Source organism: Podarcis melisellensis (genome assembly GCF_964234715.1).
Source record: "Podarcis melisellensis genome assembly, chromosome: 10".
NCBI lineage: Eukaryota > Metazoa > Chordata > Lepidosauria > Squamata > Lacertidae > Podarcis > Podarcis melisellensis.
Genome location: NC_138542.1, coordinates 36065314 through 36089680, shown reverse-complemented (window position 1 = coordinate 36089680; position 24367 = coordinate 36065314). Strand labels below are relative to the sequence as shown.

At 39.6% G+C, this 24367-nt stretch overlaps 1 protein-coding gene across 1 annotated transcript in view; it reads right to left on the bottom strand.

Annotated features, from left to right (window-relative positions):
* PTPRQ (protein tyrosine phosphatase receptor type Q) overlaps positions 1-24367 on the bottom strand; it is a 137554-nt gene that overhangs the window by 49311 nt on the left and 63876 nt on the right. The window contains exons 35-45 of the mRNA XM_081928752.1: positions 20738-20858; positions 19030-19190; positions 17952-18097; positions 16460-16628; positions 14330-14623; positions 13306-13581; positions 11871-12022; positions 10880-11021; positions 10058-10330; positions 6709-7035; positions 1319-1440 (exon numbers count right to left, since the gene is read on the bottom strand). Coding sequence (XP_081784878.1) covers positions 1319-1440; positions 6709-7035; positions 10058-10330; positions 10880-11021; positions 11871-12022; positions 13306-13581; positions 14330-14623; positions 16460-16628; positions 17952-18097; positions 19030-19190; positions 20738-20858 — 2183 coding nt within the window. The remainder of the gene's footprint in view (positions 1-1318; positions 1441-6708; positions 7036-10057; positions 10331-10879; positions 11022-11870; positions 12023-13305; positions 13582-14329; positions 14624-16459; positions 16629-17951; positions 18098-19029; positions 19191-20737; positions 20859-24367) is intronic.

The window sequence follows — 24367 nt, the reverse complement described above, 5'->3', positions numbered from 1 at the left end:
TAAAGTTTTTACATCTACAATGAAAGTCTCACTCACTAACTAAAATGTTAACATAGGAATTTTGCTAAATACGGCTTGTTTTTGGACCCTGAAGCAGTAACTCTGTTTCCCTAAAGAATAACAAAATTTTATTCCAGGATTTTCACTACAGACAGATGGATAGTTTTATTGAAGCAGCGGTGGACCTGTCTATATAGACTTCACACCTGTAGCTACTGATCACATAGAAGACAGTGCTTAACAAGAAACCATTCTTTAAAAATAAAGCTATATACTCAGTGCTTTTTTTCCTGAGGGTTCTCAAGGGTACGCAGTACCAGCACCTTATTTGCTAGAAGAAAAGCACTGGTTAAAAGTGTTAACAACTTCATGGTGAGTAAAGGTAAAGGGTAAAGGGACCCCTGACCATTAGGTCCAGTTGTGACCGACTCTGGGGTTGCGGCGCTCATCTTGCTTCCGGGTCATATGGCCAGCATGACTAAGCCACTTCTGGTGAACCAGAGCAGCGCACGGAAACACCGTTTACCTTCCCGCTGGAGTGGTACCTATTTATCTACTTGCAGTTCATGCTTTCGAACTGCTAGGTTGGCAGGAGCAGGGACTGAGAAACGGGAGCTCACCCCGTTGCGGGGATTCAAACAACCGACCTTCTGACTGGCAAGTCCTAGGCTCTGTGGTTTAACCCACAGCGCCACCCGCGTCCCATTTCATGGTGAGTACCGGCACTTTTTTTCTAGCACCCCATATATCCCTCCACAATGGTACCTTGGTTCTCAAACTTACCGTAATCCATTCCAGGAGTCTGTTCAACTCCTGAAAACCATTAAAAAACCAAGGCGTGGCTTCCAATTGGCTGCAGGAGCTTCCTGCACTCAATCAGAAGCTGTGGAAGCCGCATCGGATGTTCGGCTTCCAAAAAACATTCGCAAACCGGAACACTCACTTCCGGGTTTGTGGTATTCAGGAGCCGATTTGTTTGGGAGCCAAGCCCTTTGAGTACCAAGGTACCACTGTACTGGCATATATGACTTGCTTTTTCTGCATTGTCCTATCTGTGACTACACATCTTCTCCAGCTATAGATGATCACTAGCTTAGATTGCTGGTACTTCTGTCTAACTGTACCACCTTGTAATGTTTCCCTCACCACAAGTTTCCCTCATAATGTTTCCCTCAGCATTCAGGAGAAGAGCTCTCAAGATAAGAATTGTTATTTCTAGATAAGCCGTCTGCTTCAGGATCTTTCTTTAGAAAATAAGCACTAAATTTACGTAAGGTTGTACCATTAATAGTCATAGAGAGAAAAAGCAGAGGCTTACTGAGGTAATGTCAATGAGGTAGAATGTTGGTCCAGTAATGATGACAGGCTCACTCCAGCTAATATTAATACTGTAAGGAGATGTAACTACCACAGTTACATTTTCAGGAGGAGCATCTGGAACTGGAGAAAAAGTAGAAAACATATCAGGAAATACAGTTAGTTCTCAAAAATATTTCATGCGGTACAATTTTAGAAAGAACAATAAATGGCATTCACGCTTTTTTTTTTGGCCCTGTCACAGCATTATGCCCCTGTCATAGAAAAAGTCTCCAGTGTTGCATATATTGATTTAAATTGCAGCCAAATTAGAAATCTAGGAACTGTGTGTGTGAGATAACTGTATCACCCAAAATCTAGCAATATAGTTTTGCGGCAGTCAACAAAGGCCCAGTATAATTGGGCTCTAATCAACATTTTAACAAAATATTATAAAATACATTGTGTTTTATGGCAGTCACATTACTTGTGTGGTATCCAACTAAGTAATACTCACAGTAGTCCCACTGGAAACAATGGGGATGGCTGTTGATTTCAGTGAGTCTACTCTGAGTGAAATTAACATTCGCTATCACGAATCCCATCCCATATATAAATATGGATATTCATATTTAAAATAATAAACTGGTTTAATTTAGGGATAGCCAACTTAGTACCCTCCAGATGTTGAGAACTACAATCCTCCTCAACCCCAGCCAGACTGGTTAATGGTCAAGGATGGTGGGAGTTGAAGTCTACAACATCTGAAGGTCACCATATTGGCCACCTCTGATGAATTTCCTCTGATGAAAAAATGAATTTCCTGCCAAAACAGTAACACTTCCTTTGATTGTTATTCCTTTACTGAAAATGCAGGGATATTTACATAGTAGTATTGACTGCCTCTCTGTAAAAAATCCACACCATGAGGCAAGTTTAACATAAATGGTGATAAGGATGGTAAAACAAGTAGTGTAATACCATCTGGTAAGTAATTTGTGGGGCAATAGTATACTGTTGTCCTTGGTAGGTCAACCAAATTCACATCATTCTCCACAGGTAGCAGAAGTTCCATTATTTCTCTCCTAGTGATCAGTGCTTCGTATTATTGAGAGTAGAACAATGATCAGTTAGCCTATTTACAAAATTAATGGGGAAGGTGAAGAATAATGTAGAAAAAGTTTGTTTCTTTAAGAGTTAGCTACTAAAAATCAATTAATTCTTTAAAATAGAATGATGGGAACAAATGACTTGATCACTTTATAAAGTAGTGTAATGTGTAAAATTGTCCATTTAAAGATACTTATTCCTATGTTATCATGGCGGAAAAAATGCTATATTTTAGACTTTTAAAAATTAATTCCTTTCTGCAAGTAGCATAGGCTTTGTTAGAAGCAAGCTCCGTTGATATTTCTTTCCTTATCTTATTTCTTTACACAGAACATCCAGAATGAATTCTTTTCAAACGGAAATCTGAAATACAATATTGCATGTCCATAGCCTCTCCTAATGGCCTCTGCTAATGTCTGTTAGGATAGTCTCAATACTGTCCATGCCTTTGAAGTTCCATTGATATTAATGAGATGAGGGGTTGTTCATGGGACCTTTTGGGCCAGCCCATGCAATCTTACTGGCCAAGCTGGCTTTGTGTAAGCAGACTGGCCATGCTCTAAGCTCAGCCTGAACCAGTTTTGGGGAACCTGATTACAACTGTAGCTTTTGGTGAATTGTAGTTAAGAATCAAAGCTGATTGGTGTGGAGTTTGTCTAGTGGCAGTAAGCTTGTGGCAGTCAGTGTGTATATGGCCAGCTCAGACTGTGGCAGCATATCTGGAAATCAACACAGGCTGAGTGAAAACCACAGCTGCCACAGACTCAAAAGGATGCACATCTAAACACTTCCATATACAGTAAATGCATTCAGGATCAGGATGTGAATGCATTTAAAACTCTTCATCTAAAGTGCCAAGACATCCCTTCACAACTTTCATCATAGCTGAAGAATGTTCAACAAACTAAATTTCTGATATCTATATATATAGATATATATAAATATATATAACTAAAACATGACTAGAAATTGGAAATCTGTTAGCTTCAGTCTAGCAGCCTTACAACAAACACATTACACAAACAATTTTTGTGCCAATGGTAGCTGTCACATACTGATTTAAGATTGTTTGTGAAATGAGTCTAGTCGGTAATGGGGCAAGATATCACCATACCCTTTCTCTTATAAATCACAGCAATTTACTCAGTAGGAATGACCTAGTCTTATTCACTCGTTCCCCTATAATCCAATCACTTCCTCTCATGAGCACTTTTCTCCTGGTTTTCACAATAATGCATTTTCTGTAACTAATAACCATCATTTCCTGATTATCATGCTTCTATGCTTGCACAGGAATGTGGGTCTTATGGAGGTCAGGGTCATTTTTTCCCATCCATCTGTGTCCTGATGGTGAGGCAGAAGTTAAGTTTGTTAGCTGGAAGGTACGTCTGGGTAGCTTATCATTTTACAGAGCCACTCATCAAAAAGCAAAACTGATCCTCTGATGCTCAAATGCATCCTCTGACTCCAGCACTTTAGTAGGGCTTATGTTGGCACAGGATCTTTTTAAAAAAGAAACCAAGGCTATGAGTTATCATGTGACTTTAAACATAAATACATGCCTGCATTTTTACACTAACATTTTACATAAAATAAGATTATTTGAACAAATATTTTAAAATAAATATTAGATTAGACAGTAGTATTTTTCAAAGGCAAAATTCTGAAATGGAAAGGTATCTTCTATTCTATTATTGCAAGATCTGTGATGAATTAGAGGCAATTCAGGATTATTCCCTATGCCCTTCAATCCAGCATTTATCTGGTGATTTTAATAAGGCATGTAACGGCAGTGAAAGTGGGGGGAAGCAATTTCTCATAATATAACTTCTGTGGAAATTTATTGGTCATACCAATGTCCTTGTTCTGGGCAATTTTGATGCGCAAAGTTGTTATATGAACTTCTAGACCTTGCAAAGCATCCTGGGGGCAATATAGGTAGAAGAAGGTGACCAAACATATGATTGCAGCTGAGGAGGTCTGGCTTATGCACCTCTGCTGTAGTCCTGGCTTGTTTTATTTTTGCATCCTGTCTACAGTTGTTCATGTGCTGCTCTTGTTAGCCTTTGCATCCTCAAGAAAAATAAGGAAGGAATGATGAACAGACTCAATTGACTGCAATCTTTAAATTTGCTTATCAGTAAGCTCAACAATGCGTATCTAGAAACTGGGCAACGGCGTCCTGAATTGCTCAAATGAAACGTTTAATGATGGAGAAACAATAACCCTTGTACAGGGATGATGAAGGCAGAATGAGTGTAGGGAAGGGAGTAATGATTGCACCCTACCCAAGCCTCTACATCCCACTTTCTGAACAGCATCCACAAATGTATAAACTGTAGCTACAAAGCCTTTATCTACCCAGTCTATAGTCTGTCCCATGCAGAAAGCTTCAAGAGTTTAAAGCTATGAATTTATGTATAACTCAAGCACTGTGCACAGCTAGCTGGACATATGGAGATCATGGGCAAAACCAGCTGGAGCAATCCTGAGACTCTCATCCTATGTTCATTCTGTTTACATTGTCATCTGCATGGGACGAACGGTTCTCACAATGCATTGGAAGAAACTATACAAGCAGATTTAGGTTCAAGCTGGGTTGAATGTTATCTTAAGAATCAAAGCAAGACACAGCCACTGTTCCTAGGGTTACTTACTTGGAATGGAGGTAGAGTTCATGTGCCCTTAGCATTGTGTGAAAAGCAGAAAAGCAGGCAAAGCTCACTGACTACATAACAGAAAGCTTTGCTATACATAAACCAACTTCAAAGCAACCAGTGCCTAAAGAGGACAGAGCCACAATCTTTAATAGCTATTAAAAAGAGGGAATTTCAGTATGGTCAGGTTTTCTCACAAGTCTACGACAAGCTGCAGCTGTCAAAAATTCTCCTTTTCTGAACCAAAGTTATGGTTTAATATCATGGTAACGGCAAAGTTTGATTCTTTAGAAAACAGATCCCATTGCAAAGTGGACTTGTATAATTTATCAGCAATGCAATAACACTGCCATCAAACTATTTTATGAGACAGAAAGACAGTTCCTAAGAGGACAATCTATAAAACAGAAGGCTGAGTACTCTATCTAACTATGGGAGCAAAACTAGCATTGGTGACAATTTAATAGTAAGTATCATTATCCTTACCTCTGTGTAAACATGTATTGAATCTTTCCAAAATTGCTAATGTTTTTAAAATGTAAGAAAATCAATTTTAACTTTACCATGCAATTGTCACAGACATAGCATGCATGAGCTGAACCCTGACTTTCTACTTTGTAATTGCACCATGGCCACAATCCTGAATATCCAACTGATTTAGCCTATTGAATGATAGAACCACCCAAAAGCCTTTTAAAACTCACTCTATCCAAAACGCAATTTCAACGTTTGGTATGAGCTTTTAAAAGGGAGATACTGTTAGTGCTTGTGAAATTTTAAAGCTTAGTGTACAAAACCCCAAAATTAAACAACTGCTAAAATAGTAGATTATTGGAGCAAACGGTGACTTGATTGGTTTGGATTTTTCTAGTTAACATTTCCTTGAAAAACTCCTAAGAGAGGCTTGCTGAGCACACATACACAAAAAAACACCTTGCCATTTTCTATAGGGGGGAATGTGAAATACGTTATTTTAAACAATTTATACAGTCTGAAAATATCTAGATTCAGCAGCTGCTTTGGATAATGACCACAACAAGCAGCTGTTAAGATCTACAAGTGAGACTTTTTTCTCAGAATTGCTGACTATGAATACATTCTCCTGTATATTTCTTCAGAGAATTGGGAATGGTAAGGTTAATTTAAAAAGTTAAATCTTCCCATTACACCAAGCCTATATGTAATAAATGTTCACTAATATCAACTGTACATTATGTTTATGCTTTGAATATGGACTTCCATGATTTTGCTAATGTTTTTAGGTGGAAAATGTAGTAGTCATGGAAAACAGAAAAAAATGCTAACTTCAATGCAATATGATTGCTGTCAGACCCTCTTCCTCTTTCGTGACTATTGTATACAGTATACCGTATCCTTAATTCCTGACATATGCAGCACTTATGAATTCCTGAGGATGTAACTGGATATAATTGAATAATACAAGTTCTTACAGGCAATGGATTTTTAACAATGCTTATATACTTGATTGCATTTTACATTTGAATATCCAGAGAGACATATCGGGGTACCATTGATAAATTCAAGGTAGCTGTATCATCAACTGTGCATGGTTTGAATTATTCCAGACCTTTATAGATTTGATGTCCATGTAAAACTAAGAGGTATGATAGTCATTCTTACTTACAGCCAGGAAGAGTTTGTGTAGAAATCCATGGTGAAGAGGTGCCAAAACCAGCATTCGTACTAGCAGAAACTCTAAATCTATACCATCTAAATTTTTTTAGGTCATAGACTGTTTCCTCTGACAAAGTGCCAACAGTATATGAATATTGCTCCTGCTCATATTCAATACATTCAGCAGCTTCCCAGTTGTTGCAATGGATAGATCGTAACTGCGCAGTAATCTTGTAGTTTTGAAAGTAGCCAAAGATAGTAACTGGCATTCTCCATCTCAAGGTCACACTTGTTGATTGTATGCTTGAAAACGAAATATCTCTGGGAGCGCTGGGAGCTAAAAATAATTTTTGAAATGTTATGTACCACACGTTACAGTAAGCAATCAATAGCTTGTGCTTATTGTTGAAAACAGGGTTATGCTAAACACAACTGCAGTTAAAGATGGTTTAATTGTTTCTCCCTATAAATTGGTAATGATTTGTGTGTTTTGAGAATGATATACATTGGCACACATAATGTTTCAGAATGTTTCTGAAAACATTCAATATCGTTAAGACAAACTAGAGCTAAGTTGTTTTTTTCATTCTTTAAAGGGTCCTTGACATTTCTAGAGGTCATTGGAGATTTATGGTCTTAGTTACATTTGTGTTACAAAAGAATACTTGATGAATAGATGTTGGGACCTTTAGGTGGACTGATGAAAAATGTTTGTCCATACCAGATGATTCATGAATGTGAACTTTGCTGGCATAAGAATATTTAGTAAAGTTATCATCACCGAATCACGATGGCTGAGTCATGTTTATAAATTTTGAGTAAGCTGCAGGATTCTACTGGGAAGCATTCAAACTAGGAACATCTGTAAAAAAAACATTGCTTCTTTGGGTTGGGGTTGATAATTGTGGAAGAACAAGTACCTGCTTCCTTGAACAAAATATATTTCAATCCTGTTCGTATCTGTAACCTTGGAGCATAATTGTTTTGAAGTTGTCTAATCTGTTGCATATAACACTTTATCAAAGATGTTACATCACTGAAGGTCAGTATTAGGCCTTTTCAGTTGTCTGGTGTATCTATCTCAAGTAGTTACAGACACATTTTGTATAAACTGTATGTGTTATTTATATAGAGAAAAGCTAATTTTGGAATACAATTCACATGCAAGTTAATTTAAGTCCAAGAACCTCTGTGTACATCAAAGAACACAAATGGCCAGTCATAGCAGGAACTTTGCCACACTTTGGGCATTTACAACAAGAGCCTCCATAATTACAGAGTCAGATGTCCAGGGAACCATCAAATTGAACCCCACAGCAGCAACATATATTGCAGTTCAAAAGTGAACTGTTGCTAGGAAATAAGACCCACTGAATACAATGGTACTTATTCTGTAAAAGCCCTATTAAGTAAACATCTAGGGAATTCATAAAACAGTATGGAAGTACAGATGTACCCGAAGACTTTTAGCACATGAGGGCAGATCAACATTCACAGAGGAATATGTGAACAAATGTACTTCCTTCCCTGGAACAAAAGGGGGGAAATAGATTGGGTTGTATATATTTCTTACATAGTGAACCAGACCTCAGGAGGGCTAGATACATTTTTAAAGACTGTATTATCAATATGGTAGTTTAAAGGAGTCACCAAAGAACCCCAGTTAAAAGATAGCCAGGTCAAAAATAAGTTTGCTGAATACTCCTTTTTCCTACCAAAGTCTTTCTTAAATATAATATTCAAAAGATGCCTCTCCTCAAAGCAGAAAGAAAACTTTGTATAATTGGAAGATTTGTCTTAAATCCTTCTTTGCTCAATTGCCTTAATATGATTGCCTGTTTGCTGTTTTTATACATATTATGATTGTTAGGTTTATCACAACTTAATTCAGTTTAAGATGGATTGTGGAGAAAATGATTTATTAGGATATTAGGGTGTGGTATCTAGATTAACTGCAATAAGTACTTTACCAAAGCATGAATTTGAGGGCCATTTGCTTCCTTTTATTGAAAGGGAGTGTACAAAGACTAAATGCAATATATATATATATATTATTTAGAACTGAATAGAACTGCAACCTTCAATGGAAGTACACAGTTTATCAGGCCATGACTTGGGAATCTGGAAGGAATGGAAAGGGCATGGGTATGTTGGCTGCATTCAGACCATGTTTTTAAATATAACCTTTTCAAATTGGTGTAAAAAAATAAAATGCAATGGTTGCAGCAAGAAAACAACAGCAATGTTGCAAATGCAACCAACATACCCAGCAGGCAAAGGCTGCCATTAAAGCAGTAGGGCACTGCATCCAATGGTGCCTTTCTATTCATGGAAGGGTTGAAGCAATTTCCACAAACTCTCCAACTGCTCTGCAGTCCCTTGCACCATTTCCCACACTTTTCCAGAGAGCCTCCCTCACAAAATTTGGAGTGCGTGTGTATGCGAGTACTGAAATCATGAAAGGCATGGACTAATAGAAAAGAGATTTACCTAGCACCTAAATCTCATTACATGCCATTACTGACATGTGATCAACCTACGTAAGGGCTATATGGGGTCTCAAACTGTGAACTCCACCTGAACCCCTGTGACCAGGCCTTTAGCACCTGACCTCATAAGCACTTCACTCCAATAAGAGTTGAACTCTCCACCTTTTGTGAGAAATGTCCATGCTCTGCAACACGCAGGGGCTATACTAGGGGATGCCAGTACAGAGATCAGTTGGACTCTGCCCATTGCTTAAAACAATCAAACAGTACTTCCAGAGCTGCTGTTTAGAGATTTTCCAATGAGGCAGTGAACCTAATTTGATTTCCCTTGGTGTCAAAAATAAATGCTTTGGCAGTGACTCAGTGTTGGCTGTGTGTCTGTGACTAACATAGACCACCATAAATAAGAAGCTGAGAACAACTATAAAACTGTTTCCATTCCTAATCACAAGTCTCCAGTTTCAAGTGGTAGCAACTCAATGGAAAACAATTCATATGAACATATATTTAAGAATATGTTGACCTAATAATGACCATTTTCTTCTTGTTGTTACTCCTGGCATTTAGGCCAGAATATGCTTATTTGAAAATAAGTGCCACTGCTTTCAATAAAATACTGACTTTCCAGTAAATTCGTTAAAATAGAAAATCATAACTAACACAGCAGAAATCTAAGTTATTTTCATAATGTGGCTTTGCTCCTTTTACCACACTTCTAACAATATCCTAGTTCTTAGTCCATGAATTCGTAAGAATACAGTATCCTCTTGAGATATGAGAAACAAATTCATGGATTGGGATAGCCTAGCAAATGTGAGTAGGGAAAATATTATTTACATCAAGTGCAATTGTAACCACAAGAATTGTTACCTGTTTCTGGAAATGTGCTGGCATTGCATAGCTGCTCCTTTCCATCCCCAGCAGCTGTCACAGCCTGTATTTTAAACTGGTAGGAGGTATTTGATAACAAGTCTCTGAAAGTATGCACTGTTTCATTATCAGAAGACAAGATTGTTGAATTCTTTCCAAATGTTATGATGTAATGGGTAACAATCCCATTTGTCTTCAAAGGAGGGTCCCACTGGACTAGGACTGACTGCCAACTGGTTGCAGTACATTGGATATTCTGGACAATATCTGGAGCTTCAAAGAGAAACATGCACCATAGGTTAACATTCCTAAAAAACTGAAAGGGCGGTTGCATTAGAGTATACTTCAGTACGCGCATGGTAATGTTACAAGCAAGGGGCAAGCATTCCAGCTATTTGAGATGACAGCATAACTAGAGCTCTTGACGAGAGAGCTATCGAGGGAGGCCTTGGTTTAGCACTGTGCCGCAATGCAAAGAGAAAGAGGGACAATAGACTTTACACAAATGGGTTTCAACAAGCAACAGCTGGGTTAATGACAGCTTTCATGAATTTTGTTGCACAAGGGACAAGGACCTCAACTAAGCCTGCCTGCTTACAGAGGAGTCCTCCCAGTCCATCTGATGTAGGAAACTGAAGGAAGCCAAGGTTGACAAGTTGAGAGACAGTATGCTCCTATGACAGACAACCTACCTGGTAGGCGAGGTAAAAGTCCTAAACCAACTTCTGAAAGTGAACTTGCCCTGGATTGCCCTTTAACTTAAGGTTTCTTAAGTGTGCAGGGGAAAACCCCCAAATAGTATTACATTTCAAGCAAGCTAACCTGATTCCATTGTGGTCAGCTGAACAAGATTGCTGAATTGATTGCCGTTTCCAACTTTTGTGAATGCAGAAACACTGATGAAGTAAGTGTTGAACGGTTCTAGTCCAAGAATATTAGCTTCATTGTGTGAACCTGAAATGTTCTTAGATGAAGAAAGCAATTACTATAAAATTGCTATTTTTGCAAGATTTTCCACAGAATTGAAAACTGAGACTTGTTGCACCTTAAAGACTAACAAATTAAATATGGCATTAGCTTTCATGAATTAGAGTCCATTTTGTTAGATGAATGACACGTTAGGCTCAGTTGGCTAGGTATATATGGAATTATAGAGGGGGGAATGGAAACAATGGGGTCAAATCACAATTAAATGCCATAAGTACAGCCGTGACAATTCAAATTAAGGACCATTCACAACAGCAATAACTGGCATCATCCTAGTACTGCTAAGTTCATTCACATCAAGGGAATGGACAGGGCCTTGTGGACTATATTCACAGGCCACGTGGGTGTAATCAGTCCCATGGGCCAAAGCTTCCCCACTGCTTGTTTATTTAGTCTATCCCGCCCCCCGCCCCCCAAATTCTTAAGGTGTGACTCCCTGTCCAATAAGCTGGATGAAATATTATTGTAAAATATAAACTAACCCAGTTCACCACTGGTCATACATATATAGGCAAGTCTGTAAATGCACGAATTATGGAAACGAGAAGTGTCCAGGTTAAAAAATAGCCTCCTTTCATTTACTTTGTACAACTGCCTTAAATTCACAAAGGGCATGGGAATGATTTAAAGCAAATCCAAGAAATTGAGAGCACTTTCCTTTCAAAAAATTCTAGTATGAAATCTACAAACTCCTTTTTATAGTGGGCATAGTTCAGAGTAGTTTTGAGGTCTTATTTCCTAGTAACAGTTCAGTCCTGAACCGCAATATATATCTTAATTAATAATATTAATTATATGTATGAATATAACATTAAGGGTTACAAACCTGATAAAATGTAGTTTGACTGCAGTTATCCAAAATGTTAAAAACGTATCTTAGAATAACACCATTTGGTTGAGGGCTTGGTTTCCATTTCAGCCATACAGAATTAGATGTGTAGTTGGCAATTGTCAGGTTCTCAGGAGGAGCCAGTGGAACTATGAAAAGAAACATCATTTAGCTGTAACACTGTATATCCTACTTGTACATACAGATATTTTGTAAAAGCAATTCGCTCTTAGAGATTTGACATGCATTCATTTAACATCTTTCAGACCAATATAGCAATGCTATTAGTTCTATTAGGATAATTGTTATTTCAACCTGTTTGATATGTTTTTAAGAGCTGTATGTTTCTGTAATGAGTAATTGTAAGAAACTGGAAGATCTATTTATTTTCACTGCTAAACAAATAATAACAATCAAATTTCAGGCAAAGAGAAAATTAGTCAGCTGAACCGCTAAGTTAAATCAATTAAAATAAACTTCTAGTCTTGTTCCTAAGACTTGCCATGCCTCCTTGCAAGTAATTTGCTTGGGGAATACCACTATGTTGGTACCTCACACATTATAGCGCAAATATATCATTGGAGAGGCTTCATCTTGCTAAAAAAAAACCCGCTCAAGAGTCTAGATAGATAGATAGTTTATTACGGCCATAGGCCCATATTGCTCAAGAGTCTAAAAGAGAAGTTACATTGCGTGATTTTGCAGTACTTAACTTTCATCTAGAGGAAGGGCTAAAAGAACACCTTAAAATAGATCTCCCTACATTCTCAATCTGTGTAACAAGTAGAATATTTTACCTTCTTTTTCAGTAAAGCATAATCTTGATAGGTGCAGGTCACAATGATTAAAACCATGTTAACAGTCAATTTAGAAACCACCAGAGAATGGTTCAAGAGGCAGTGTAATCCTCATTTCCTTGCTATCACATCACCTAACTTGATATTTCAGCTAACAGGTATATGTCTCATCACAGAAAAATAAGAACATAGGATGCTGCCCCTCATACAAAGTATTAGCACAAGTATTAGCTCAATATTGTTTACACAGGTTGGCAGCAGATCTCTGGGGTTTCAGACTGGTGTCTCCCTCATCCCTACTTGGAGATCCATGGATTGAAAGCCTCAAGAGTTTAAAGCTGGGGATTTTCCTGTTGTTATTCTGTCTCTCACAGCTACAATAAACCTACCATTAAAATTATGGACTGGTCATATCTTCGTCAGAGGGCAAACGGGCAAATTTAACAGGGGATCAGATACTTTCCCCCCCTCACTGTATGTTAAGAAGAAGATCCTACTTCAATAAGTGTTCTACACTGCAGGGACAACAAATATTAAGATAACGAAACAAGATAACCTTGTCTAAAGTAAATAATAATAATATTCAACTCAGTTTGTGTCTAATGATCTTGCTGGCTCCAAAACTAATTACTCACCAGATTCATCTGTGAAGAACATCAAAACAGTGGATGGGCCAAGCCCTTTTCCAGTTCTTGCAGATACATAAAAACTATAGAGTACAAATGGTGAAAGATCTTCTAAGACAACTGAGTTATTGGAAGTAGTGAAAGAATCATTTCGATCTAGCCCATGCAGCTTTAAGACATAGCTTATTATGATGCCATTTGCCCGGGCTGGAGGATCCCAGGATAACATCACTGAGGTAGATGAAAGGTTTTTATAAGATGTCATAATTGGTGCAGATTCTGGAACTGCATCAATAGATAAAGGGGAAAATATTAAACTGCTGAAAAAACTTTATTGTAAAATCTCTAATAAGCATCTACACACACACACACACTTATACTTTTTCTTTCATTATCTAAATGCAGAATTGCAGCACACATTAGATAACAGTAATGGCATGCCCATTCTTTTCTTAAGCACCTATAATTAATTCAGTTTAAAGTGATTAAAATAATTTCATGAGACAATATTACTGTAATTTTATGTTTTGAAACTAACATTTTGCTGAACAGAGGCTCGACATCTTGGCAAACACCACAGGGCAACATCATAGGATACAGCCCCATCCATAAGCTACCTTGCAAATTAGCATGCAGACCAATCTATTCTGAAGTAAGCCCGTGTCACTTACTTCCACACAGAAATCCAAGCTTAATTTACACACTTTCACAAAAATTAGGTGTGCAGTGCTGTGTTTTTCCTATAACCTTACACTGAAAGGATATTTTAGACATGCAAAATTGAACCAAGGCCTTGAAAAATCCTGGTTATGAGACTTTAACATCACAACAGCTGTGAAGTTGGCTTCTCTTTTTACCTCTTTCCTTGGTTTTGATTCTGCAGAAATTGTTTTCCATCACATTTTAAGCTTCTTTATATTGTGTTGTACAGAAAGGCCATAGTCCTCACAGAAGTACTCCAAGTCACACATTGCCCATGCCTGGACAAACCCAATATTTAAGGAACAAGAACAAAACAAAGTATGGAACATACCATCTTCTTCAGTTCGGATGTGCAGACTAGCAGTGTGCATTTCAGACACTCCATTTTCCGTTGCTGGAGTGATTTTTAGAAGATAACTGGTATATTTTTCCAGTTTATGAAGAACCACATTTGTATCATTCAAAATGAGTGACAGAATCTCATGGTCCATTTGAGCATCCTGCATTGTCAGTGAAACCTTGTAGAAGACCATTCCATTAGGTTGGGCTGGGGGCATCCAGCTTATATTTACAGCAGTGGAAGAAAGGTTTTGATAGGCCAGCTGTTCCACAGGTCCATCTGGAACTATAGCACAAATAAGCAAAAGTTACAGGGTCTGTATGCACTCTGTTCTCTTATACTTACATGTGGCTATACATAAGAACTAAGGATGGAAGTAATTCACATTGGTTTCAACCTGAAATGTTCCGGATTAATGATACTTAACTCGTTTTTTGAAAAGACAATTGCTTTTATAAACATAAAAAAAACTCTAGTCTTCTGTACTAAAAGTAAGCACATGCTATATATTCAGTGTATGTGGATGTGTTCCTTAGCCAAAGCATAATAAAGGTAGAGGAAAACATTATTCAAAGCTCCCTTGTACAGTGGTACCTTGGGTTAAGTGCTTAATTCGTTCCGGAGGTCTGTACTTAACTTGAAACTGTTCTTAACCTGAAGCACCACTTTAGCTAATGGGGCCTCCTGCTGCCGCCGCGCTGCCAGAGTCCGATTTCTGTTCTTATCCTGAAGCAAAGTTCTTAACCTGAAGCACTATTTCTGGGTTAGCGGAGTCTGTAACCTGAAGCGTATGTAACCCGAGGTACCACTGTATTCAAAACAAAACAAAACATGTCCCTGTGTACACAACAGGGTACACAAACCAGCATGCCTGAGAGTAAGTTTCTTGTTTAGTCTTCTGTCTTTCTAGCAGTCAGGAATCTTTGTATACGAGGGACCATTTTGTCCTTCACACACAATTGCAAATGCTAGAAATTAGAAAATGCACACTATGCAACTCATATAGTCTGGATGTTACAGAGCTTTTATTGAGTTTAAGCAGATGGCTTTATTTTTGCTTTATATTCCCTCATCTAACAAGGGTTAAATATAGATTTCTTGGGGGGTCAATTTGGTAATGAAGGCTTATTAAACATCTCATTAAAATGCAAAACCATGGTTGGTGAGGCATGTGCCATTATAACCTCTGATTCTTATGCGTTTTTAGATGGAAGTAAGTCCACTGATTTCAGTAAGACTTGCTTCCAGGATAGAGACCACACCTTATACTGAAAATTGAATTTTAGCATTCCACTAATAATTATAATTATTAGAATGTAAAATAGAATTTCAGGGATAAATCCCAAAGGTTAAAACCCCATATATGGGATTATGAATAAATAAAAGCAATCTGCCTACACCTACTTTATTAGAAACTGAAAATGGAACGAAGCTACACTCCTAGGAGCAATAATGATGAGAAAACTTTGCAACTTAAGTCTAAACTGGGGCATAGAGACTGTATGTCTGAGGAGTACAAGGAAGAAACAAATATAATTGTGAAAAATCTGCAGAGCAGATGGGTAGAGACTAGTATTAGCTAAAACAGGTGCACTGTGGAATACAGTAGTTAGGTCCAAATCAAAGAGATTCTGATAACAAGGTGATCTGTTAAAAATAGTTAACTGAGATACACCTTAAATCTGATTATTGTACATCTAGCTGAATCTCTGGTAGGAGGAATGTCATAAATCCTAGGACAGAGAAATAACTATACAGTGTACCTCGGGTTAAGAACTTAATTCGTTCTAGAGGTTCATTCTTAACCTGAAACTGTTCTTAACCTGAGGTACCACTTTAGCTAATGGGGCCTCTCGCTGCTGTCGTGCCGCCACCACACAATTTCGGTTCTCATCCTTAAGCAAAGTTCTGGGTTCTAACTATTTCTGGGTTAGCGGAGTCTGTAACCTGAAGCGTCTGTATCCCAAGGTACCACTGTATGCGTACCATAGATGCCTTTAAAAGGGGCACATAATGTGGTACCATCACTACCATATTGCAATCCTGCCAAATCTTTCCTTAGTAGAATAATTTCTACAAGTTTTACAATATATTTTGATATTTTTTTTAAAAAATGCATACCGTCTTGATCTGTGTACAAATGTATGATTTCACTGGTTTGGTTTCCATTTCCAAAGGCTGTGCTAGCACTTAACCAAAGTGTGTAGTGGCTCCATTTTGCCAAGTTGCTTAATACCGTAGACAAAGTTGCATTGTCGACACCACTGTCAATAGCATAACTGGTAAAATTCTGGGGAGAGGTAGGGGGGAAATATTTGCACAAAAAAGCACAATTAAAACCAAACTAGTAACCATCTCTGTAAATGGTGACCCAGTTGCCATGTAACACTAAGTGAAACCATGGTTAAGTATAAATGTGCAAACTCACTGTAAAAATCACAATAGTTTTGCTTTTTCCCTGGTCCTCCTCAATACTACTTGGAGCAAATTACTGCCTGGTTTGCCTGGAATAAGATAAACTACATGCCTCAGTTCTGATATAATGCTAAGCAAAACCACAATTTAGCTTCAGGTACCATGATAGCAGGATGATGTGAGGAGCAGCATAGCAGCCATGATTTTTTATTGTGAGTACACATACACATATGTGTATTGGTGTATTGTGTGTATTGGTTGAGTTTTACGATATACAATATACAATATACGATATACGATATCTTTATTGTCATTGTCCCATGCAGGACAATCAAACTGAAAAACTACATAAAACTACATAAAAACTACATAAAACTACATAAAAACTACATAAAACTACATGAAAACTACATAAAACTACATACAAACTTCATAAAACTACATAAAAACTACATAAAACATTCAAAAACCCCTAAAAACTCTGAAACCCCATTTTAAAATACACTATACTATAGAGACCTCTTATGTTGTGTTTAGAACCAGAATGTGTATTGTGTAGTGTGTATTGGTTTAGTTTTAGTTGCAAACTGGGCCAAGATAAGGATTTTTTAAATTTTAAATTTATTTATTTGATATTAAACAAGAAACTACTGCCTTAGCTAAGCAAGAGACTAAGATATTTAAAACTATGTAAAATTACCTATATTTGTAAACCTTCAGATAACAAAATGCATCCAGTGGCTATATTTATTGAGCAAATGAAACTATATCAAGCACTACAGCAGTAATGACACTAAAGCTTTTAAGGATATACCGTAATTTCTATTTCTAAGCACACAAAAGGTTAGGTTTTGGCTATGTTCTTCATACAGCCACCAGAGGGGGCTTTACTTATACTTAAACGGTAGTGAAAGTGAACCTTAAATTCCATAGTTTAACGAGTGTTGTAATGGCATGGAAACAAAGGAGTCAAACTTCCGCAGTTTTCAGTGAAACTGTGGGTAGGTAGATGTGTAAGGATGTATGTATTCATAAGCCTGTTTCTGTTTCATACTGTGATATGGGCTCATTCTGAGGGCTGTTTGAAATTAATATGAAGCTACTCCTCATGCTTATGGTGATCACGAACAAATTTACAAAACAATTAATTCAATTTTCACCATGGAAATTCAGGGAGAACAAAAAAACTGAAATTTACCTGCATGTAAGTGTCTGAATCATTTTTGTAGTAAATCGAATAAAACTGTATAACTCCATTGGGCTTTTGAGGAGGATCCCAGAAGATCCGTACTGATGAAGAGGTAAGGTTTTTATACCACACATTTTTAGGTGGGTCACTTGGAGCTGAAAAACATGTTTACGTTTACCTTTTGCACAAGCCATTTTGGCATGTAATTGCTACACAAATGAATCAATAATACAACAAAGTTGATTTTCCTGCCCTGCAAAATTGGGGAGATTTTACACTATGCAAAATTTATTCATAATTTTTAAATTCAGTCTCATCCTCCAGATAAGGCATATAATGTGGGCAAATGGTGGTAGACAAGAACCAATAGTACAAATGCTATCTGGAAACACATTTGAAAGACCGACAGATATTTGGTAAAAACTGGGTTCATATTAAAGGTTTAGGTTGAAAGAGAACACATCAGAAAAAGTATTTTTAAACACTGTTTAAAAAATTATGAATTGTAGTTTCCTAGCCACATCATTTTAGTCCACATGTATTTCCCACCCACCCCCACCCCCGTTTTAGTCTATGAAGGGAAAGCAAACTCAGAGAAGGCAAGACTGATCACCCCCAAGTGAAGAGAAACAATATGATGAAAATGTCCCTTTATTTGAAAATGTCCCTTTATTTATTTCTTATTTTATAAGAATTCAGCTTCTGAATGCACTTGTCTTGAACAGAACTGAAATGCTATGAATGAGTGGAAAGAATCATGTTCTTTTTAGGAGGTACTTATTAACATGCAGCATCTATTACCAAATTATTTTACTTGTCTTAGGTGATTAGGATGCATAAGGTTTTATTTACTGCATACTGGTGGGAACATTCTCAATAATAAATCAAATACTTCCTTTTATTGTTTACTTGCAATAATGTTTACGTTCTAACATTATTGTCTGTATACTGAACCATGAATGATGTCTTCCAGGTGATCAATAATAAAAGCTTAAAAAGTCATTAAGAACAATCAACAAGAAAAGTCAAAGGAAAAGCAGCAACAACCAGATTACAAAATTAAATTATGGCAACAACGTACTCTTACCTCCTTCAGAGGTAATAAAGCTGATCATGTCACTCTTTATATTTCCGTCTCCAAATCTGGTACTTGCTGTTACATAAACACTATATTCCATCTTATTTTCAAGATCTGTGATGTCTAATGAGGTTTCTGTTACATTAATGCTTCTTCTTGAAATTATATTCCTAAATGCATTAAATGAAATGTATAAATCACTGATGTTGTCCATAAACACATCTGAAGTTTGAACAGAATTTGATGTTAACCATTTGATTTTTGTCTGGTGGATAGAGGGCAGGTGATGATCCAGACTGGAACCGTTGTCATGAAGGGAGAGGAAATTTAACCTTTTGCCCCCACCAGTCAAGAGCTGTTGTAGGGCTGAGCGACCATCCTAAAAGTGCCATTACTGCAGCTTTCCTGGACAAGGCTGAGGAAGGTCAAGGTTGAAGTCAGGATTGTGTGGAATGCTCTGCAGTGGAGCCAATCCAGAACTCCTGCAACAATATCCATTGAACCCCAACCTTGGGATCACCCTAAACACCTGAAGGAGCATCTCCAACCCCATTGTTCAGCCCAGACACAGAGATCCAGCTCCGAGGGCCTTCTGGCGGTCCCCTCACGGAAAGAAGAGAAGTTACAGGGAACCAGGCAAAGGGCCTTCTCGGCAGTTGTGTGCTCCTTGTGGAATGCCCTCCCATAAGATATCAAGGAGATAAATAACTATACATCTGAAGGCAGCCCTTCATAGGGAGGTTTTTAGTGTTTGATGTTTTATTAAGTTTTGATATGTGTTAGAAGGCACAAATAGTGACTGGGGCAACCCAGCCAGATGGGCAGGGTATAAATAATAAAATTATTATTATCATTATCCAGATAAACTACAGAAGCAGCAGGGTCAGCAGGGGGACTGCCTCATCCCTCTGGCCACTGCTGATCACACATATGGTGTGGATCATCCATCTTTTGTGGCTGCTATTTGACACTGGCAATTCTCCTTTTAGGGCAGCTAGCAAATGTGTGAAGTTCGGGGGCAGGGAAGGGTCTGAATTGTGACCACTGTGAGGGGAAAGGGTTTAATCTCCCTATGCCAGGCTTCCTCAACCTTGGGCCTCCAGATGTTTTTGGCCTACAACTCCCATGATCCCTAGCTAGCAGGACCAGTGGTCAGGGATGATGGGAACTGTAGTCTCAAAAAATCTGGAGGGCCGAGGTTGAGGAAGTCTGTCCTATGCCATGGTCCCAATCTGGAATACATTCAGATAAACAAGGGCCATCTATTTATGAGATTATATGGCAATGCATATAGATATTTGTTTCTCCAACACACACACACTTTCCCCCCATCATTGCCAATCAATGCAGATGTTATTAGGCTATATGGACTATATGGTCTGACTCAGTGTAAGGCTGCTTTTGATGTCAACATATGACCATCACTTGCACTATTGTTGGACAGAGTGTAGCAGCTTGGATGGCAAAAATGTCTTGTTTTTTTGAAAACTGGGGTCCAAAATTACTTCAAGAATCTAACGAGCACTGGCCTGCAAAATGTGTAAAAGCTGCAGAAACCTCAGCTTTAATTCATAAAGGTCTAGTTGTTTAAAGTGATGAGCCAGAACTCGTGCATAACAAATGTATAATAATCAACAAGTGTAAAGAGTTAAAAAAAAAAACAACTTAAAATTTCTGGTAGGTGACAGATTCTTATTTATCTCTAGAAAAATCTTACCAGACGTAAACTGTGTAATAGAGGATAATTCCATTTGGCTCCAGTGGTGGTTGCCATGACAACTTCACAATGACACCAGACAACTGTTTTACTGTGAGCAATCGCGGAGGAGAGCTAGGAGCTTAAAGAGAGGACACAATATCATGTTAAATACAATTTCAGCGATAAATAAATAAATAAATCTTAAAATGGCATTTTATCCATATAAATTAGCGTTTAAAGGAGGGTATTTGGTTTGAGGTGTTTTGTCTTTGTTTTGCAGTGAGATAATCAGGGACAATTTTGCATGGTGCTGTTAAGACATCTGTTTCTGCAATTCAATAGAAAACAGTATTTCATGAGAAAACAGAGCAATGAGTGTGTCACTGTGATTCACCTATGTTCCAAGTGCATTGTTGCAATTATTTCCTTGTAATAGAAATATTACATGTGAAAGCATGTAAACTACAGTAAAATAGTTCCTTTGAACTAGAAATAATTATATTAGCTCCAAAGGGTGGCGAAATTGCTGAGCAGCTTACTGATGGTTGGTTAACAGCACGAAGCATGTTTATTTATTAACCCCATTAAATTTCAAAAGAGTCCAAGGTTTATATGTTATGTAGACTCAAGATAATTAAGACTCAGTCTGATCAAGACAGTGCTAAAAATATACAGTAAGACGATATAACAATGGGGGCGGAAATAGGTGTAGCTCAGTGGCAGAGCATGTCACACACACAGAGAGAGAGAGAGAGAGAGAGTGTCCTGGTCTTGTAAGCCCTATTCATGTGTTATGCATGGCTGGGGACATGTTGCTGGTTCCAGTCTCAACATCACATTAGCATCACTCCAACATCTGCCTAAGAGTTCCTTTAGAGAAGGAACTCTAGCTAATAGGACCAGTGGTCAGGGATGATGGGAATTGTAGTCCCAAAACAGCTGGAGGGCCAAGTCTGGCCATGCCTGCTTTAGAGATAGCCAAGTTCAACATGTAGATGTTTGAGAGGACAGGTTGGGTTAGCCCAGATAACAGAAGGGTGATCCTGTTCCTACTCCAACAAATGAGTGCCCTATTTGTGTTTAACTTACAAACAAAACTTTTTTTGTAAAAAGAGGAGTTTTGTAGAACTGGGAAAGATCTCTATCTCGGATTTAGAAGACCAACACCTAGCCAGTGCATGGAAATTGGAATGCATGGAAATTGGAATCATGATCACAACTGTCAGGGTTTCTGGGAGAGAGGAGGAGATGACAGAGGAGACGGAGAGCGAGTGGGAGGAGGGGCAGAAGGATGAGGAAGAAGATGACGGAATTCTGAGGGAATCCACGAGTCTGAGCAGCGAGTCAGAGGATTCTCAAAAGGGGGTTACCTTAATCAAGCAAAAGGGAGGAGAAGGGAGAAGCGGAGAGGAGCCCAGTGGAAGACAGACGCAGCAAGAGGCGTCTCAGCCGGAACGGAGTAAAGGGGGTGGAGTCGTCAGCCTCTCGGAGGGAGCAGGATTAGGAGAGAACAGAGAAAGGGGGTTGGAGCAAGGTGTTCAGCCGGAAAGGGTGGAGAGCAGAACAAGGGGTGGTGTAGCGGTCGAAAGAAAGGTCAGCAGCAACGTACGCGCGCCAAGTTCAAACGTAGAGGCGTGCGGAAGTGGAGAGAGCTCAGGGGAGGAGCCCGGCCCTAAAGCCAGAAGGAGGGGGGAAGAGGCGGCAGAGGATTCAGCCTCAGGCGAGTCACGGAGAGAGGGAACCCAGGGGGGCAGGAAGACCCTGCGGAAAAGAAAGGAGAGGAAGAGGTGGTCTAGAGCCAGGCTATTAAGTTGGTGTGGAAGAGGGGAGGAGTCAGAGGGGACTTCAGCGGTCTAACGTGACAGACGTACGGCCACGATGCTGAACTGTACGAGAAGCAGAAATCTTCAATAAACTTTTCCTGTAAATAAACTGCAACGGAGTGAGGTCTCTTGTGAGCTGGGACCCGTCCTGGGTGGCCGTGACAGTAAGTCCCCTCACAGAAAGCAAAAAATTTTTTTTGCGAAGCTCACGAACGGGAGCAGCCATGAGCGCTGAGGAGCAGCTGGTTGCACTGCGGGATCAGGTTACCGCTCTCACATCGGCAGTCATTGCTTCGCAGAAGAAGAATGACGACTTGGAGAAGACGTGCCAGGATTTGCAGGCAAGGTGGGAACACGCGGACAGGGCGGGGGCCCCAGGTTCCAGAGCGGAGGGCATTGCGCTTGGACGGAGGGGGGGTGCCCTGGTTCCGCATTTTAATGGCAACTTGCAGGACTATCCCAATTTCAGAGCGGACGTCGTATATGCACTGCATTTACTCCGTCACGATTTTAAAGATGAGGAGGAGAAAGTGGGGTTCATTGTTTCGCACCTGCATGGGGAGGCCAGGGCTTGGCTACGCAATCTGTGGCGCGAAGATGGACCGGCCCGTCGCAATTCAACTGCGTTCATCAAAGCGATGGATTCTTGTTTTCAATCCTCTGTGGATGTGGACATTGCGCGCCGTCAAATGCACGGGCTGAGGCAGGGGAAAGCGACTGTGCGCCAATACCACTCTAAATTTTTTGCATTGCTCACCGCCTTAGATTGGCCAAAGGACAGTAAGCCGGTCAGAGATCTTTTTTGGGAGGGATTGAGCCCCCCCATCAAGGATGAGATCGCTAGGGGGGACAGACCCCAGACCCTAGAAGACGTGGTGCAACGGGCTTTAGCTATTGGAATTCGACATGAGGGACGTCCGTGGCACGAGGAGGACGGGCCCCAAGCGCGTGCGCAAGCGAGGACTCTCCCTTTTGTGCACAGGGATTTCAGCCGTGCGCACCCCTCGCCAATGGGGAAGGACAGCGAGGAGCCAATGGAGATTGGTGGTGCTAGGGCTCAGAAGCCATCCCAGAGCCCTGTCCCTGGTGCAGCCAAAGCGAAGCCTCCTAGAGGAACCAGGAAGTGTTACATCTGTGACAGTGCGCACCATATGGCGAAAGAGTGCCCCCAGAGGCTCCAGAAGCACACTGCAGCACTGGCAACTGTAACAGCAGAGGTGCAACCAGGGGAGCAGCTTCAGGGAAACGACAGTGCCTGGCTGGAAGCAGAGCTACTGGGGCTCAGCCAGGCGGATCTGTAGACAAGCCCCCAGCATCACTGCAGAGCGTGGACCCTTTGCCTCCCAGACCGGCAGTTCTGCTCACAGCAACACTCCAGTTGCCTGATGGGAGACTCCTCGAGGTTCCAATAACGATCGATTCGGGAAGCAACGCCGACTTCGTGGGACTGCAGTTCGTTAAGCAGCACAACATGGCGCTCCTGCCTGCAACGACGCCTCTAAACGTGGTCACGGTAGACGGCAGGAAGTTGCTGGGGGGGCAAGTGGTGCAGCAAACCCCTCCCATGATGATGCAGATTGGCAACCATCGAGAACTTATTAGTTTCAATGTCACCCACTTATCGGACACACCCATCGTGTTAGGCATGAGTTGGCTGGAGAGGCACAGTCCCGCGGTTGCGTGGTACCAGCGGCAGATCACCTTTTGTTCATCGTATTGTGCTCAGCATTGCTTTCAGACCGATCAAGGAGGAGAAGCCGAGCAGCAGTTGCATCTGGGTATGGTGCAAACAGTGCCTCACAAGTACCAGGACTTCTTGGAGGTT